Below are 19,083 nucleotides of genomic sequence, written 5' to 3' on the forward strand. Positions count from 1 at the left end.
AGGAGGGGGAGAGAGAGACCTGAACCTCACACCAGGAGCTCTGAATCCACAGCAAAGACTCAATTCTTTTAGTTTTTACGCATTTGTCCACCGAGTAACACCCCGACTTATGTATTTTCATCCCCACAGCAACCAGAGATTTGTAGTAAACAAGGTCGGCTAACAGGGATTTGTAAAATAGCTGCTAGTTCTGCAAAAGAAAAGTTGATTTTAGCCAATTTGCACCTGGGGACTTTAATTTTCCTTCAACAAATCTTCGCAAAGTTTCTCAAGTAAACACTAGAAAAAATGTTGTCTTTGATAAATACTTACTTCTACCCGTGTTACAGTAACCGTGCTTTAGTAATAACAGCGTTTCAGCTCTGAAACAACAACAACAGCGTTGGAGAAGAGAGAGGAGAACAAACAGCCGTGGAGCGACAGATAGGATAATGTACAGTGTTAGATTGCGCGCGGTAACACCGGCTGCCCTCAAGGTCAACCAATTCACTCCCGCTGTAGAATTTATAGCCTGGCAGCAGCCGAGGCGATGAGGTGCTGTGAACCTTGAACGCATCGTCTCTATAGAAGGTCTCGCCGGCCGTATAGCGGGAGGGAGGGAATCCTCCTCGTTAACTCTCCCACTCCGCTTCTTCCCGCCGGCGTCCGCTGCTTGAACACGTGACACCCCCCCCCCCCCCCCCCCCCCCCCCTCCTGCCGAGATCGTGGCAGACCTTTGCTTTTTCGGGGAACACCAAGCTGCGTTCCTGGAGACCGTCGCCGGGTCGTAAATAAGCCGAGGCGTCGTCGCCAGCGGGCCGTAACTCGCCAGGAATGACGGGAACTCTGCAGAATGAGGTGCCCGTCAAATGTGACTCCTGGCGATTGTCAGCACTTAAGATGTATTAGATGGCGAGGGGGACAGGACTGTGTGTGTGTGTGTGTGTGTGTGTGTGTGTGTGTGTGTGTGTGTGTGTGTGTGTGTGTGTGTGTGTGTGTGTGTGTGTGTGTGTGTGTGTGTGTGTGTGTGTGTGTGTGTGTGTGCCTGCTATTACTATGCATGAATAATTGGAGGCATCGCTTTTGTTACTTTTTTCCAACAGCGAAAAACGTCCGTCGCAGGGAGATGGACTGAGCCGAGACTGATTACTTCACACGAATGACTGTTTTTAAAATCCCGGGATTGAACCATTCAGAATGTTGAAGAGAGGAGTGGGACTGTGGAAAGGAGGATATATGTGGGTATTGTGGCGCGTCGGGGCTTTTAAGTGTGTTGTGATTTAGTTATTTATTGTTTGGCTGCAGGGAATGAGGCGGGGAGAGAACGCCGCTCCGCTCACATGTCTTTAAATAGAGATCCTGTCGGCCCGCGCGTGCTCAGAAATGGCTGCGGCTTCAATCTCCGCGCGGTGATATACATTAGCCACGGTCCTGTTTGTCACCGGAATGGCTCCGATGCCCTTTAGCTGGCGTTAGATTCAGTGGTTTCTCCTCTGCCGCTCCCTTGTTTGCCAACCGCCGCCGGGCTAAAATAGCGTAATGCTCACACAGAAGCTCCCTCATTTATCTGGGCACCTTCCCTGAGCTCCTGCACCTTCTCACCTGGCGTGTAAACCGATTACCCCGCAACTCATGTATATGCAGCGAACACGCCCAATCCGATTTAATCACATCCACGCATACGTCTTACTTCATATCCTCACAAACAAAACAAACCTACAAACATATCGACTTGTATTCTTTCTGCTGATTTTTGCTGCCCGAAGGAGCACACACACACAGATTTCCTGCGAGTTTGTGTGTTAGATGTGGATTCGCTGCCGAGGGGAATTGGTTCGGAGACGACTGATCTAACAATCTTGCCTCAGTAGTCCCGCTCCTGAAATAGAAGGTTAAAGAAGACGATATTGTCTACCAGCGAACGCAACCAGCCATCAATTGTTGTCTGTATCAAATCATTGGCTGTCTCCAAATCTGTCCTCTAAATTTAGCTCCGCCACACCAAAATAGAATCACTTGGAAATGCTGAAACTGAAGATTTAGGACCCTCGGTGTCAGAGACAGATGCTGCTGAGCTTCTCCTGAGCTGCGTCCGCGTTGTGGTGTTTCGCTCACGGTCTTCACGTTAGCTCGAAGGTTAGACACGCAACGGATGGACGTACGGGCTCTCGACCTTGCGCCCTTCAGGGGGAACAACAACACGGTCACTGTAGCTTCACCTCTGGCGTGTGATGTATGTTAATAGATCGATACGACTCAAGATGAGGCCTGAAATGTGCTTGGCAGAGCGTCCCGGGGCAGATGGTGTCTGGAAGCGTGACGTAGCCTCTAATTGATTAATTATGCATTTCCAGCCCGTTGTTTTCTTTACCATAAAATGAAAGAACGCCACCCCGGTCTGAGGGCGGCGCTCTGTGTGGCATCCTCCTCACATCCTCCCCTCGCCCGCTGGGTCCTCTTAAATAAATCTTAAAAAACGATGATTGAGGCCCATTGTGATGATAATTGTCCGTACATGCTCGCGGCCATCGCATCCATATTCAGGCCCCCACAATGAGTCTGCCTGTCTGGGGCCGTTTAAGAGGTGGTCCTGCTTGGCCGGGTGGACCAGCCAGCCGAGCGGCTTCCTGTTCATGTGGTAATCCGCGCGCCGGCATAACGGGGGGGGGCGAGCGCTGTTCTCTCAGAGACCCGGCCGGCCCCGCTCATTCAGACGCAGAATGGAGGCCCACACACCACAACGAGAATAGTCCGCCACTGTCGGCTCATGAAAAGACGCCATTGGAGGGTAAATAAATAGTTTAGAAACCTTTTAGCGAGCACAATAGGCCCGACCACCGCTGATTTTCATCTTTGATGTCTCCTCGCTATTATGAAAAATATAAAGCAAAGGGGGGAAGAGAAGCCGTGTACTGAGAAATGACATCAGGTAGTGAATAAAGACGACCCCGCCTTGGAGCCGCTGTCATCCGTGATTTCATTTTGTGAATGTCCAGCCAGTTGTGCTAATTGATTAGATTGATTAGTTCAGAGAGGATTCCTTGATAAAAGCTCTTTGTTCCTGTAAGATGGTTTCATTGCTTGTGTAAAGGCGTTCATTAGACTCCAGGGGGAAGTCTTTTAGATTCCAAAGCTTGAGTAGCACGAATTTTTAATTTGCGGAGCCGAAAAAGAGGCTTTACTGCTGCTGCTGCTCTGTGTATGCCCAGGAAGTTTCCTCCAGTGAGAACATCTGAGGGAAGGCGTCTTATAGAGCCACTCTGAGAAACCGTCACGGGAAGAGACATAATCCCCGGCTTTGATTCTCAAAGTGTCTTTAAGCACGAGGGCCAATTTTGAGACCGCTTCACCGGCGTGCAGCTTGGTGTTTTGAGCAGTCGGATGCGGCCTCACACACCACACGCAGATTTCCTTCCAAGGAACGCTGTGGAATCGGCCAATCCGATGAAATGAACCTCGTCGTCAACGCGGCAAACCTTCAATTACCTGTGAGAATGCAGAGATGTACCGATTGTGTCGTCGTGTTTATCTATACGGGCCGGGATCTCTGGTTGCATGCCAACCGCTAGCCCATCCCTCGGCCTTGGCGAGGGCCTCGGCGGGTCCAAGCAGTCAGACGAGCGAGGAAACGTTACACCGCCGCCGCGCTCACCTGCCTTATCTCATGAATAAATCACCCAACCAAGAGGCCGGACAGGTCCAACGCTGCACCTCTCCTCCTCTGGCATCCCGATCCATCTTTCCTCTCTCATTCCATCTTTCTCCTCACTCTCTCTCTCTCTCTCTCTCTCTGTCTCTCTCTCTCTCCTCCCTCCGTATTTCTTACATCTCCGGCACCGGCTGGCTGTCCGACGGGGCGCTCGCGTTTATTTATCGCGGCGGTTTGTGACACTTTGGGATAAAGCGCCGCACCTGCACTGATTGAACTTCTAGCTCGGGAAGCACAGATCATTCCCCCCTTTGGTTCCCAGTAAGTCACGGGATTGACGGGGCCCTGGACGTGTCTGTGCTCTCTCCTCCTCTAAATCACTCCAGGTGCCGGCTTCAGACGGGTCACTGACTCCAAAGCGCTCCAAAATGCTCAAACAACAAGGAATAGACGCTCTTACGGACACGTACAACAAGGAATAGACGCTCTTACGGACACGTACTTTCGACATCTTCCCTATTTTCCTCGATAGGAGATTCCAGGTGCGGAGGCGCAGAGGAGCAAAGTGTGATTCCAGAGATGTTACAATGCGGCATTCTTCTCACATGACCCGGAGTAAAACAATACCCTCCCTAGCCCGGCTGTCTGCTGGTGACGGCAGCCATGCAGTATGCAAGCTCAGACCTGAGGAGGAGAGGGGTGTGTGTGTGTGTAAGGGGGGGGGTTGTGTTGAGTAATGGTTATATTCCTTCGAGGGGGATAGTAGTTGCTTAACACGCCGGGCAGAATCTGGCACAGCGTCTTCTCTTGGCCTACTAAACTCTGCTCAACATCATGCAGGGAAAATAAAAAAATCCCTGATGGCTGTTAGAGCGTCAGGAGGAAGGAGGGGGGAGGGAACGAGTCAGAGGAGACACATGAGGGAGGACAGGGGGGAGGAAGGGTGGAAGGGAAGGAGGGAGTAAGAGCTGCCAGATGAGGATTGGGACAGATTTAGAGATAGATGAGAGACGACTGGGGGGATCGGACAAGGTGGAGATAAGGGAGGAATAGAGGACTACAGGAAGGAGGAGATGGATGGAAAAGGTGATGAAGAGGAAGAGGAAGGGAGCTGATCTTTGTATTTGTGAACCTGCTCGTGGCGTCCATGTAACCATGATCTTTTCCGTAGCGAGTCGCCTTAACGGCCCAAATATTTGCTCTTCGTATCGCCCCGTTAAATCACGCTGAGCGGCGCCCGGCGTTCCCGCTTCCCCCTCCCTCCCCCCCACTGCGATGCGACCTTATCCAGGAAATCCACACCCGTCAGAAATCTCATTTTCCGCTTGCGCCACAATTACAGAATAAACTGGATAAAGTGCTGCTCCAGAGCCGTTTTGTCTCCGGCGCGGCAAAAGATTCAGCAGTTATTAGAACTATATACCTGTCACACAGGAGGAAACAAGCGCATTCTTGTTTTGTGGCTGATTCAACATCGGGGGAATAATCAAAAACACACACAGTCCTGACATCACCGCCGCCGCCGTCATCCCAATCTGATTTCTCCGGGTTTGGGCAAAAGGCGCCCGGTCGCTTTGTTCAATCTGCCTGTTATATTTTTCAGATGTACGTCGTAAAACAGCCCAGTAAACGACAACAAATCAAGCGTCCTCCTCCTCCTCCTCCTTCTCTCCCTGGCCCATTTGTTATGGCTGTCCCGGGCCTTCCTGCCACAACAGCCACTGGTGTTTAGTGCCACTATTTAGTCTGGCAGTTGTCATCGTCGCTTCACTGAGTCTGTCCCTAAGGGGATGGGGTGGGGGTGGGGACAGGGTGTGTGTGTGTGTGTGTGTGGGGACGGGACAGGGTGGGGGGGGCAAAAGTGACATTCCAGGCCCAGTGTTTTGCATGTGAAAGAAACTGAATATTCAAAAGGAAGTGTGTGTGTGTGTGTGTGTGTGTGTGTGTGTGTGTGTGTGTGTGTGTGTGTGTGTGTGTGTGTGTGTGTGTGTGTGTGTGTGTGTGTGTGTGTGTGTGTGTGTGTGTGTGTGTGTGTGTGTGTCTGCTTCATGAGTGCATACAGCATCTCTACCTATCTGCGTTTTCCGTCATGGCGTTGCATGTACGTCTGCACTCGCTGCGTCCCCACACCACCATTCTACCTCTGATTATGTGTTTGTCTCTGTGTGTGTGTGTGTGTGTGTGTGTGTGTGTGTGTGCGTGCATGTGTGTGTGTGTGTCGCACAGTGTGTCACGCATCGTAGACGCAGTGTCAGAGAGAGGTGTGGAGGAGTGGAATTGCACCTCGCTGGCTGATGCTGGCCTAATTTACCAGAGTCACACACGCGCGCGCACACACACACACACACACACACACACACACACACACACACACACACTCTGAAGGCAACAAACTGAAGAATGGAAAGTCTAAAAAACATACACACCTGTTATCTCTGCTGCTCGTGTGTGTGTGTGTGTGTGTGTGTGTGTGTGTGTGTGTGTGTGTGTGTGTGTATATACACCAAGCACTAACTCTGACATATTTGCTTGCATTAAACTTCATTGTGCGACAAATACACATATTTTAAAGCAGCAGAATTAACAACCTCCAGTCACACATAAATTACCCCCCTGTAGCACCTCTAACGTATGGCAACACACACACCCTCACACACACGCTCAGGTCAGTGTCAGGCAATAACTCACGGACAAGGGTGCTGGGTGCTGGGTGGCCTTTGGGACTCGGTGCTCCACCTGTACCAATTACTGCCTTATTTATGAATTTGCGCACAGTTGACCTTCTGGAAGGGGGAGACGTAAATTTGTTTGTCTGGAGAACGCCGTAACAAATGGCATTCTGGGACGGCTCGAGCGTCCTCGCTATCAATCTGTCCCCCCTCTCCCTCTCTCTGTCTCTATCCCTCTCTCTCTCCCTCTCTCCCTCTCCCCCTCTCTCTCTCACTGGTCAGTCAGGCAGCTGTCCAGGCAGTCAGTCATTCAGATGGAGGGCTCTGTCAGCGTGTTGGTATTCCTGCTGCGGTTGAAGGACCTCCAGCCTTGGCTGTGAACAGTATCTGGATTCTATATTTCAAAGGCAAAGAGGCGGATGAGAGAAGCGTGGTGCTTTATGTTCAAGTGCAGAAGAGTTTGTGTTTGTAGCTACATTAGCATTAGAAGCAGTCGTAGTAAAGTAACACAACAATGGGAATAACTACGGGGCGTAAAGATGCTGCCATGTTTAATGTGAAAGATTTAATATTAATCAATATTCCTCTCTAACTCATATTCTTCCTTAAAACACACTTACATAGAAAGTGATATATAAATATGTAGGCAAATTTTAGAATTATTATCCTATATTTCTTGGACTTATGGAGGTGGAAGTGAAAGAATTCTGATGCATCAACTTCTTCCATAGATAATATGAATTTGTTTATTTCTTATTTCCTTCTATCGAGATACAAGGTTTCTTAATGTACACTATGGAAAAAACCTTGCATCTCTCTCTCTCTCTCTCTCTTCCCCCCCTCTCTCTGTCTCTCTCTCTCTCTCTCTCTCTCTCTCTCTCTCCTGGATGTGTGCAGTCATTGAGTGCGTCGCGTCGTCTCGTGGCAGGATGCCAGTCGCATGTGCGTGACTTGATTGGCGGGCGTTTGTCTGAAAGAGAGACAGGTCACACACACACAGAAGAACGACCCCCCACCCTCCCTCCTCCCCCCCGCGCCTCCTCCTCCTCCTCTTCCTCTGCTCCCTCTCCGTGTCTTCCACAGTCCTCTGTTTGTGCTTTCACTTCCTGTGAAAAACATAACTGACTCCTGAAGAATGTACCCAATTAGAGACAGAGACACAGAGAGAGACTCACTCTGTGCCCGGGTGTGTGTATGTGTGTGTATGTGTGTGTTTGTGTTGCTGGCTTTCTGATATTCGGCGCTCCTTTTCACATAAATGGAGCTGAGGACTCTTTGGGTTCACATGTTTGAAAAGCGAAGGTTTCCGGCCGGGGTAATGTTCGGTTGGTGGGAAGGCAATGAAACACTGCGGCAAGGTTCACTCAAATTACAGAGCGTGACACATTTATACACACACACATCCTGCTAGATTGTCGGTTTCAGTCCAAATAAGCAAAACATTATTTTAAGTGGCTGCATCAACAAGTTGACAGAATTCCCACATATTCCAGAAGTTGCGTATAATTACAGGAATATAGTTTCAATCTTAATTTCCAATTGGTTAAACAAGTGTGGCCCAGAGAGTGAGACAGGAACACAGCCTTCTCCTGGAAACAAACTCTCTTCTTCTGTCTGGAGTAAAGCCACAAAGCATATATGAGTGGATTAGCTTTCATGTTAAATGGTGTTTGGAATGATAAGATCACAGTCTTATAATAACTCTACAGTATCGCTTACACACACACACATTCTGATTGAAAGACTTACGGATGGAAAATCGCACAATGGAAACACACAATCTGTGATAAAGCTCATGGGGCAGGGGGAGGAGTCTTGTGAGTCTGTGTGTGTGTGTGTGTGTGTGTGTGTGTGTGTGTGTGTGTGTGTGTGTGTGTGTGTGTGTGTGTGTGTGTGTGTGTGTGTGTGTGTGTGTGTGTGTGTGTGTGTGTGTGTGTGTGCGCGCGCGCGCGCGCAGAGCTGCAGCGATCAATCCGTTTAAGGTGAAAAGACGCAGCAGAGGCCAGTACACAGAGGAAAGGGTAGAATATGGCCTCTCTCTCTCTTTCTCTCTCTCTCTCTCTCTCTTAAATAAGTGTCTCTGTCCTCCTACTCCCTCGCTCCATCCATCCTGCAGCCTCTGCTCTCCCACGCCTGCCCGCTCGCAAACACACCCAGCTGGCCATAATGATGACAAATCAGCCCAAATATTTATGTCCATCGAGTTTCACTTTGGCTCTGCCCACAGCGCTCTCTCTCTCTCTCTCCCTCTCTCTCCCCCTCTCTCTCTCCCGCCCAGTCCCTCTGCAGCGATAGCCTCGTTTCGCCGGGCCAAACCGTCGTAATCGCCCTCCACAAACACACTTCAGCGCGCTGGTTGTGTCACCTAAACACCGGCCCACTGTTAGCGTCCCCGGAGAGGCCGGTTTACGACTGTCAGGGTGGCGAGTGTAAACACAGCGCGCTCATGCAGATTCCTCTTCTGCTGCAGTCAGTCGCTCCACTTCTCACCTGACATTCACTCTTAAACACTCAGAGCAGAATAAGAACCGACTTCTTGACTCCTGCCGTGTTTCATGCTTTCAATAACTCCTTTACGATGCTGCGTGTTGCTGTTGCCATAGCGTAACTATGGGCTTTCATATTCGGTACAAATACTTGTTTTTGATGATTCTAGAAAGATGGTGTAATGGATGAAGTGGTGCGGGCGTGAAAGCTACTCCAAGTGAAAAACCCACCGAAACAAATAAGCCTCCTTATAAAGATTTCATTAGAACAACATGAAGATAGAAGCAATGAAATGTTTCTGTTTTGGTGAATCCATAAACTTCAGCAGGTCACGGTGTTGCGTCATTGTTGCTCACACGTGTGTGTTGGCGGCGGTAGTTAGTTAATGAGCGCGCTATTGAACGCACTGTCGACGGTTAAACTCCCTCAGAGAAACTAAAATGAATGCGAGTTCAATCAACCAAAAGCTGTGTCCCTCTTATTGTTGTGTTAAAAACGGAGGGAAGTAACAGATTTTTATTCATTTTGGCAAATTTCTCCAATCAATCTCAACTCAGCTTGTGTTCGTTTGGCTCCAACATGACTCAGTGAATCCTTCTCCACTCGTGACGCTCGCACAACAACCTGCTTTGTTTACCTCCTCAGCTTATGACAGATAACATGCGTGCATCCTCAGCCCCCCCTCTGGGAAAGACATGTCCTCTGTCTCAACCCGGGGACGTCCAGACACGGGAACATGACTTCCCTCTCCTATCTGACGAGAAGAGAGAGAGAGAGAGAGAGAGAGAGCGAGATGGAAATAGAGCCAATATGACAGAGAGAAGAGAGGGGGGTGGGTGGGGAAGTGGAGGAAACAGGAAAGGATTAAAGACAAAAGGAAGGACATTGGAGAGAGAGAGAGGAAGAGGAAGAGAGAGATAAAGAGGTAAACTGTAGAGAAAACAATTCTTTCTTGGACAAATAGGATATTTATGTACGCTTGTCCACAGTCAGTGTGGTCTTCCTCACATCTCAGGGGCTCCTCACCAAGGCTGCACGCCCCAGGCTAGAGGAAGCACACAGCCTCACCCCTCCTCCTCTTCCTCCTCCTCCTCTCTCTAGTTCCTTTCACCCGCTTCTCCTTTTTTATTCATTTATGGTTTCACTCCATTTTCTACTTCCCGGCTTACTCGCAGGCGTTTTCCTCCTTCCTCCTTCCCTCCTTCCCATACACACACACACACACACACACACACACACACACACACACACACACACACACACACACACACAGAGACACACAGGGGCCTCTCAGTCTTCCCTATTAGGAGACATTTGCCTGTCGAATCCGGCAGCAGTAGCATTCCCAGGCAACTCGGAGATGATTTGGTATTCATTCCTCTGGCTATGGGTTTATCTTGACAGGCACAGACAAAGAGAGAGAGGGCGAGGGAGAGAGGGAGAGAGGGAGGCATGAAAATGAGAAGCGAAAGGCAGGACAGGCGATGGCTCTCTTACCTCTTTTATTTCTCAGCTCCTCTTCTGTCTCTCTCTCTCTCTTCTCACGACACCAGAAACTTTCCTCACACGTTCCAGCTAAAGGCCGAGAGGTTTGGGAAGCGGCGGCAGAGGATGGATGAGGGAGAGAGAGAGAGAGAGGGTTCTGGCAGTTCTGTATTCGGCGCCGCTGGGACCACGCTCGTCTCTGAGAGCCCTCACAGAGATTTTGCCAGCATGAATTCATGGAGGATGAGCCGAGAGTTTTTTTTTTTTTTTTTCCCTTCCCTCTTCTTCTTTTCCCTCAATTTAAAGAGACTGCTTGTCATTGTTATGGCAGTTTTAGTGACTCATTGAAAGCAAATGCAGTGGAAGAAGTACCAAAACACACTCTCACACACACACACACAGTCTCACACACACACACATGCAGCTGATTGGGCTGGGCCTGGCTGTAGGGGAGTTCGGGGGTCAGGTGGGTTCACTGATATTGACAGAGTGGCAGAGTCTGGCCCCGCGCCAGCCCGCTCAGGCCTCCCATCAATCAAGGCCGGTTACCACGACGCTGCACCGCCGACCTCTCCTCCGCTCACAGCAGAGAGGATGGCGTTTAGCCTCACGGTGAACAGGAAGCGCCAGCTTCACGGTTCGACCAGTGTTCCGTCATTCCTTCTCCCTTCCATCCATCTTGGAGGAGGATCCTGAGGTGTCACCGCCACATTTACTCCCACTGTCTCCTTCCACCTCTCACTCCCTCTACACTTCCTTCCTCCCTTCCTCTTCCCTGAAACGTGTCTTTGTGGAGTGCCGCGCTCCATTCACGTCACTTTGACACAGGAGAGCTGTATTTATTAAGCGTCTGAGAGGCCGGATCTTCCGCGCTGACAGGGTAAACAAAACTATCCGCAAAGAAAAACAGGCCCGGTTATTAACCTCCAGTGAGGGCAGAGAGAGGGAGAACGGGAGGGAGAGTGGGGGAGAGAGGGAGAGGAAGACGAGGGAGGATTCGTTTTTCGCGCACCAGGAAAAAGGGGAAACAGTTTGGGCCACATTGTTCGCTGAGATGTGTGTGAATATACATAAAACTGCAAACATGTTTTATGGATTTCACACACATTTCTACAAATCCACCATTAGCTCCGGCCGCATCCGGGCCTCAGAGACCTTCAGCCCCCAGCCCATCCCTCATCCCGGCGGACTCCTCCAGCCTTTTCTCTCTCTCTCTCTCTCTCTCTCTCTCCCCTTGGATAACCTCCCTCTCCGCTTCTCGCCCCGGCTCTGTAAGTAATGGGCCGGGTTCTGACCCTCCATGCCTCATTGTGTAAGATTTCAGCTTTTGACCTTAAAAAATGAAAGCAAATCGATAGGGCGGGACACATGAATTCCAAAGCTCAGGATGTGAGCCAAGCCTGGAGTCCAGGGAGGAGGAGGAGGAGGAAGAGGAGGGCTGTGCGTATTGCAGAACGGGTACAACAAAGAGAGATGTGTACTTCTTAATTTATGTTTAGTACCATGAACTGGTAAAGGTTGAACTTCACAGGATAGCTTCAACGGGAAAATGAAACCTCCTGGAGAACTTCCACAACAACACAAGTGGAACGGATCAGGGTTCTGCTGCTGTCACTCTGACCTGTGACCCTGCGGCTACCAAGTGTGGCGGTGTGAAGTGGTGAAATGGAACTTTGGTGTGTGTGTGTGTCCGTGTTACACAGCTGAAACGACTCTGGTGTGAAATATGGGATTTTATGTCCCGTGTGCGTAGACGTGTGTGTGTGTGTGTGTGTGTGTGTGTGTCTCCCTGCGAGTGGCTGCCCATCAGTTCCACTTAGCTCAGCGTGGTAATTGGCCGTCCATTGATGGACGTGGCTCCCTCTTCACGCTCCAGGGACCCCGGCTCTTTGTCTGAGGACTGGGAGGCGACACGCTGGCATGGCACACACGCTTAAAATAGCGCATCAAATCAGCCATGCTTCAGCAGCCGCCCGCTAACACACGGGGTGGAGTGGAGGGCTAATGGTGTGTGTGTGTGTGTGTGTGTGTGTGTGTGGGGTTGTGTGTTTAAGTGTGTGTGTGTTTTACTTCATGATATGAGGTCTTGGAGGGTCTCCCTCAGGAGAGGAAAAGGGGGGTTAACGTGGTTAACTGGAGCTGCTGCTGGTGTTTAGTCATGTCCCTCACTCTTCCTCACCATTTCTTTCTCTCCACACTTCCATCCATCACTCATTTTATTGCTCCTCTCTCTCTCTCTCTTCCCTCCTCTTTCCTGTCCTCGCTCTCCCCTCCTCTCTTCCTACTTAGCTCACTGTCTTCTAGTGTTTCCTCGGCCTGCCTCTGTCTCTCTTTACCCTCATGCCCACAGGGCCCCGTCTCTCTCTCTCTCTCTCTCTCTCTCTCTCTCTCTCTCTCTCTCTCTCTCTCTCTCTCTCTCTCTCTCTCTCTCTCTCTCTCTCTCTCTCTCTCTCTCTCTCTCTCTGTGTCTCTCTCTCTCTCTCTGTGTCTCTCTGTCTCTGTCACTATATGCACTGTCCCTGCAATAGAGATATAAATGGGCTGTGAGCAGGGGGCCATGACTTCTATCCTATAAATCCAATGCTAACAGCACAACAGGCACATAAAGAGAGCAGGGGGGGTAAACAGGGAGAGGGGGCGAGCAAGAGAAAAGCGAGAGAATGACATTTGATACTTTTTGACTACATTAAAATAATGAAAGAAAAAATAATACTCATTCATATTGAAATGTTTATGAAAGAGTGTGGAGGAGATTGCTGCGTTAAAGATACGGCAGCGTGTGAGGTGTAAAGTGTTTTACAGTGTATTAAAATTGGTTCTGAGGGTCTGAATATTAAGCAGGAAATTGGCACCGTTTAAAGCGGATAAGCAGCTGAAAGCTCCGTGAACCTTTCCTGGCAAAATGTTTTCATCACAACGTAATCCTATTATTTTAGACTGAGGTGAGATGTGAAAAAAAGAATCATTTTGATATTTCTTTTATGTTTTAATCATTCTTATCTGCCACCGGCTCACACAGACCCTGATCTCATCTCCTTCCTGTCTCGCCGCCGCAGCTCTAAAAAACGCCCAGCATCATAATTACATTGACATCGAATCGTCTCCCGTCTCTCCCGAATAAACGTTTGCACCTCGTCTGTGTATCCGTGTCTTGCCCCGTGTCTTATCTCTCCTCTCCCTGTTTTCCCAGCAGCCCTATGCTCCTCCCCCTCACCCCATGGCTCCTCCCAGCCCCAGCACCAACAGCTGCAGCCAGGGAGGGGCGGAGCAGCTCAGCAAGACCAACCTGTACATCCGAGGCCTGCCGCCCGGGACCACCGACCAGGACCTCATCAAGCTCTGCCAACCGTGAGTACCAGAGAAGCCCCCCTCCCCCAAAAAAAACAACACATTTATCCCACAATGCAATGCAAAAACGTACAGAAGAAGGAGTCGTGATTATCCCAGTGTACTTTATCTTTAAGTACTTTGGATTAGCTGATGATGTCGTCCTGTGTTCCTGTTCATTTTGACGGAAAACGTTTCTTAACTTGAAAACGGCAAATTCTTCACGCGGATAAAAACGGTTTTATGCATTTTTAAACCCCAGAAATCCAAGAATAAGAGAGACGAGACTTAGAGGATCGTATTTTAGTAACCGAGTAAAAGCTTGAAGGACAAGAGTCGCTTCAGCTTTGAAGATGTCAAGCCAGTTTGCTTTTTAAGTAAGTTTTCTGTATTTTTTAAACAAAACTTTCCCGACCGTGCGGCGCTTGGCGAGGTAGGAACGACGAAGATTAATGTGCGGCGCGTCGGTTGTTGTTGATCGTGAGAAAGAGCGACTTGATGAGACGCCTGAAATCGCAGAGTTCAAGGTCAAGAAAGCGTTTCACCGCTAAGTGGATAAACTGCAAACTGAATGTAAACACAAGCATGAACACAACACACACACACACAGGCGCTCAGATCCATGTACAATACCTCACACACACATAAAACTGCTACCAACTGAGTGTATTTTTTAGACACACATACACACACACACACACAAAGTACTCATAAAGCTGTTCTTGATAGAGAAAACACACACACACACACCTGTCTGCGCACAGCTCAATAAGGCCTAATAAAGCTTAGATTGGACCTCCTCCCCCAGGAATCGTAGACCAAGACCTCATCAAGCTGTATCACACAGTTACGGTGGCTTTCTTTCTCTGTCCTCTCTCTCTATCTCTCGCACACACGCGTGCACACACACACACACACACACGGCAGCAGCAGCAGCAGCTTTGTTCGGCTCCATTAGGCCCTTTCACTTTCTAAAATGGTGAAAAAGGGGGTCAAGATCATTAATGGAGACGGGAGGCCAGCAGATTGTGAAATAACAGGCCGTGAGCGAGCCTGTCTGCTTGCGTAACCTTTCCCTAGCCATCTTTCCAGAAATGTCCCGGTCAAACGCAGCCAATTATTCAATGGACCTTTGGAGACGGGAACATGTTGTCCAGTGTGTTTGGTAACGCTCCCTGTAGCCGTGTCATAAGTCATGCATTTATTCCTGATACTGACCCATCGAAATTCCATTAGCCTGAGAGGAGGGAGGCGGAGGGGAGATGGGGAGGGGGGGAGGGGGGGCCCGGATAAGATTTGGAAAAAGCACTCAGCGTTGTGACAGGGCGGCGCACATCTCGGCGAACACAACGCAACGGTTTCACTTCTTATTCCCTCTGATGTGGAATTCTTAAGCGGGGGACTGTTTGGAAGGGCGAATCATGTCGCAGCTTATGTAAAACTTCCTGCCAGTGATGTTTTTGCGAGTATGGATTTGCGTTCTGATGTATCATTCCCCCCCCCCCGGTCCTTTTGTGCCACGGAAGGCTGCAGATGTCTCACTTATTGCATGGATTTTCCTCGCCGTCCTCCCCTGCGGATGTCGCTTCCTCGCTTCCCCCTCTCCCTCGCTTTCTTCTCCCATCTCCCCATTGTGCGCCTGTATCGCCTGCCCGAGAGCCCCCAAGGTTGCCTGAGGTTGTGCTGTGCCAGTGAAAAATCCAATGCCACTGAAACTTTAATTAGCGAGGCCGCATGTCGGTGGCGGGCGGGGCGGCGGCGGCATTCTAGAAAAGGTCACCCCACTGTTCCTGCAGTCTGCGACACCCCGGGTCCCCCTCAGGTTTATCCCGGGCGCCCCGAGTCCCTCTCCACGGCGACCAGCGCCTCCTCACTTGGCCCTCAGCCCGCCAGATCTCTGAGGACGAGTGTGTGTTGAACATAAAGCCTCTCTAAACCCTCTGCGGCCTGGTATTTTTAGTCAGAATGCAAAACATTAGCTGCCTACGTGATCCTTCGTCAGCAGTATCACAGGCTGTTCTGCCTCTCTGTGTGTGTGTGTGTGTGTGTGTGTGTGTGTGTGTGTGTGTGTGTGTGTGTGTGTGTGTGTGTGTGTGTGTGTGTGTGTGTGTGTGTGTGTGTGTGTGTGTGTGTGCAGGTCCTGGTAAGACATTGGCAGTGACTGAGATGAGTCAAAGCTGATTCTGAGGCCAGGGATCATTGTGTCACACACACACACACAGCTTTTTCAGCCCCAGGTTCACCGCTATCGCAAAAGCAAACACGCCACCGCCAAATCTGACGCATTCTTGACAACAGGCCATATCCTCGGTGCTGATTGGAGGCTGCTGCACACCGCCTGAGAGCTGTCAGGCCATGCCAAGAACTAAATGCCTGCTGAAAGTGGCTCTGACCCCTCTCCCCTCTGAACTCTAATCCTGGACTAAACCCCGAGGCTCACGGTTTTAGCCCGGGTGCAACAGTTTTCCCGCATTATGGGTCAACCGTGCGTTCCGATGGCCGTGCGATGTATTTTTGCAGGTCATTTTTTGTTTTCTTTGACATATTTAACATTCCTCTCACATTGTCTTTCAGCTGTGGCCACATTGATTCAACAATGTTATCATTTAAGGCGATATTTCCCAAAATTTTGTAATCAAAGCTGTGATTTTTGGTTTTTTTTTTTATGCTGATTAATCTTCGGGACGCCGATGTGTACAAAGGCCCAATCATGCAGCTTGAACAACACACACTTCCAGTTCCCTAAGTTACCACGGCCAAGTTTCCTTTGTGATCAGCCAACTCCATCAAATGTCCTGTGACCGCCGAGGGCAAAAGTGAAGATTGAAGAACAACAAAGTTCTCACAGCAGTCGGAGTTCCACGCTGAGAGCTGTTGGACGAGTAATTAAATAGATTCGGGTGGATGCTTAATCTCTGTTTTATTCAGCTGGCTGGATGTCGGCTTCTCCACAGCCGACAGCCTGATATATGGGCGCAGCGAAGAGGCCAGAGAAGTGAAGAGGGGATTTGTTGGCTGAACACTCAGATAGCGAGAGGCCTGCCTGCACGTTTGGCCGGCCGGCCGGCCGTACGAGTGGATAGATGGAGGGGTTAGATGGATAGAACAGCCGTTACCGTGAGAAAAATGCCTTGGCCTCGCCAGCCAGGTTGAGGCACGGGGCCAAGCCAAAGCCCAACACCAGCCCTGCCCCATGGCAGCCAAGGAGCCATGAAGCCAGCACATCCAACGCAGACCGCTCAGCCAACTCAGGCCCAAAACACTCCAGGGCACAGCAGACTTTATAACCCATTTCACCACCCAGCAATTAGACAGCACCCGCATTTTTCGTGTTGCAATCCACCACCCAGGAGAGGGAAAGGATGGCAGCAGGTTGTAAGAGGGGAGGCAGGAAAGGAGGAGAGGGAGAAAGAGAGAGAGAGGGAAGGAGAGAGGTAGAGAGTGTGAGAGGGCTTTCTGGGTTTTTTCTCCTCCTCTCTTTACGAGGGCCGACTCGGGGCCCACACCTGGAATAACAGGGTGTAAGCACTTCACATTTTCTCTGCCAGCAGCCCAAATCCATAACTCAAACTGCTGAGAAAGGAAAGGACCCTAGAGGTCCCTTAAACCCCAATCTCCTCGCTCCTCCTCCTCCTCTTCCCCTCCTCCTTTCTCATCCACTTCCTTCCTCGCCTCTCCTCTCCTCTCGTCCTTCTGGTTCTCCTCAGCCAATTCCAGTCATTGCCTGGCCACAGCTGCGCCTTCAGTCACACTGGGGTTCGCCTGCGTGCCACGGCCTGATCAAACGAGCGGGGAGAGCCAAATCAAGAGCTAATCACCGCCAATTGTCCAAATAACCTTTCCCATGTGTCGGGGGAATAGAGCGAGGGGGCGATCGGGGAGGCTGGCAAGGGACAGGGAGAGAGAGAGAGAGAGGTAGAAGGAGGGGCGACCCCGTGGCCACCTGTTCCACACTGCAGAGGCCCAGAAGCTCCACGTTATCGCCACGGTAACTCCTGAGGTCCAGAGATGATGCATGATGGAGATATCGGGGCGGGGCGACTTCGCGGCTTTGTTTCAACAGATTGCCAGAGTGTGAGCGTCATCACACACACGCTCCGGCTCCTAACTCCCCCCCCCTTCAACCAGCACATCTGCTCTCACACACTGCCCCACAATGTCTCGCCTTTCTATTTCTCAATTCTCTGTTTTCACTCGAGCTTTATCAGTGTCTCGGTCTCTCTCTCTCTCTCTCTCTCACACACACTCACACACACACAGGCACGCACAGTCACACACGTAAACACAACCCTGTAGCATACCAGCAGAGCCAATTTATGTGTCACTCAGGGCACACAGACATAGCGGCGCTTAACCTCTGAGAAGTAGTGAGACAGCCACAGGAATGCCCAAACTAAACTACTCCTACAGCTACATGCTGAGCAGAAGCATCTGTTCTTTCCTGGAACAAGATCCCTCCACACACACTTTTTCACCGCTTTTACTCCCTTTAAAGCACCTCTCTCCCTCCCTCCCTCTCTCTCTTTCTCTCTCGCCCAGTCGCACACATCTCTTTAACCGTGTTCATCTCTCATCTTCCCTCCTCCAGCCAAAAGTGACATTGCGCAGGACAAACTATCTGAAGCCCAAAGCCTTTCTTCTTCCTCCCCAAACATCGATTTTCCAGCGAGGCCGCACAAAGGAGCTGATTTGGCCTGAGGCTGATTGTTGAATTATTTATCCCCCCATTACTGTATACATGACACTTAGACAGTTTGCCTATTTGGGAGACGATCCATGTGCTTGGCGTTGCTGGAAAAGAACCTCTCTGTCACGATGGAGCTGAAGTTAAACTTAGATTCTCCTCCGCTCCTTCCCGCATTGTGTTTCAGTCTTTCCCCAGTATGAATTTCAGCTTTAAGTTCACATAAAACTGTCAAATCTGCCCGTTAAACTGTATTTCACCTCGGAGTGACTGCGAGCGGTATACTGATAACCATAGCAACTAACTCAGATGCTGCTCGGACAAGCCGGTGTGTAAAATAATCTCCTCCGTCCCGCTGCGTCCTCTTTTTAATCCCACTCTGGCTGGACGCGCTCAGGACAGTTGCCAGGAGCTGCAGTAGAGACTGCGGCGCAACGAGTCTGACGGACACCAGGGACTAAACCTGAGATCTCTGGACTCTCCCTCCTCTCCCTCCTTCCCTGCCTGCGTCCTTCCCTCGTCTCTCCTCTCCCTCCATTTACCTCTGCTGACTCTCCCTTTCATCTGAAGTGGGTATCTGGAAAACGGAGGCGGCGCAGATGAGATGTGTTCATCTGTGCGTGTCAGACAGCCGTGCGTGGCGTGGCGGGCCTGACAGGTTCGACACCGCCAAGCAAACAGGGGTTGCTGGGTCGGGAAAACTGTGTGTATGTGAGTATGTGTGTGTGTGAGGGAGTCACAGTATGCAGTGAAAGAAACAGGCAAATGCTTTCTGCCGCCACTTATTATTGCTCCCGTGTTT

General features: G+C 50.3%; 1 protein-coding gene across 8 annotated transcripts in view; it reads left to right on the plus strand.

Annotated features, from left to right (window-relative positions):
- The window catches only part of rbms3 (RNA binding motif, single stranded interacting protein), a 205,021-nt gene that overhangs the window by 77,390 nt on the left and 108,548 nt on the right, over positions 1–19,083 (plus strand). For 6 of the 8 annotated variants that reach the window (XM_076139246.1, XM_076139247.1, XM_076139250.1 and 3 more), the window contains one exon: positions 13,461–13,618. In XM_076139246.1, coding sequence (XP_075995361.1) covers positions 13,461–13,618 — 158 coding nt within the window. The remainder of the gene's footprint in view (positions 1–13,460; positions 13,619–19,083) is intronic. The other 2 variants (XM_076139249.1, XM_076139253.1) reach the window with 1 other exon arrangement.

Source organism: Genypterus blacodes, unplaced genomic scaffold (genome assembly GCF_046128005.1).
Source record: "Genypterus blacodes isolate CSIRO-AG114 ecotype Tasmania unplaced genomic scaffold, CSIRO-AGI_Gbla_v1 ptg000438l_1, whole genome shotgun sequence".
NCBI classification, from domain to species: Eukaryota; Metazoa; Chordata; class Actinopteri; order Ophidiiformes; family Ophidiidae; genus Genypterus; species Genypterus blacodes.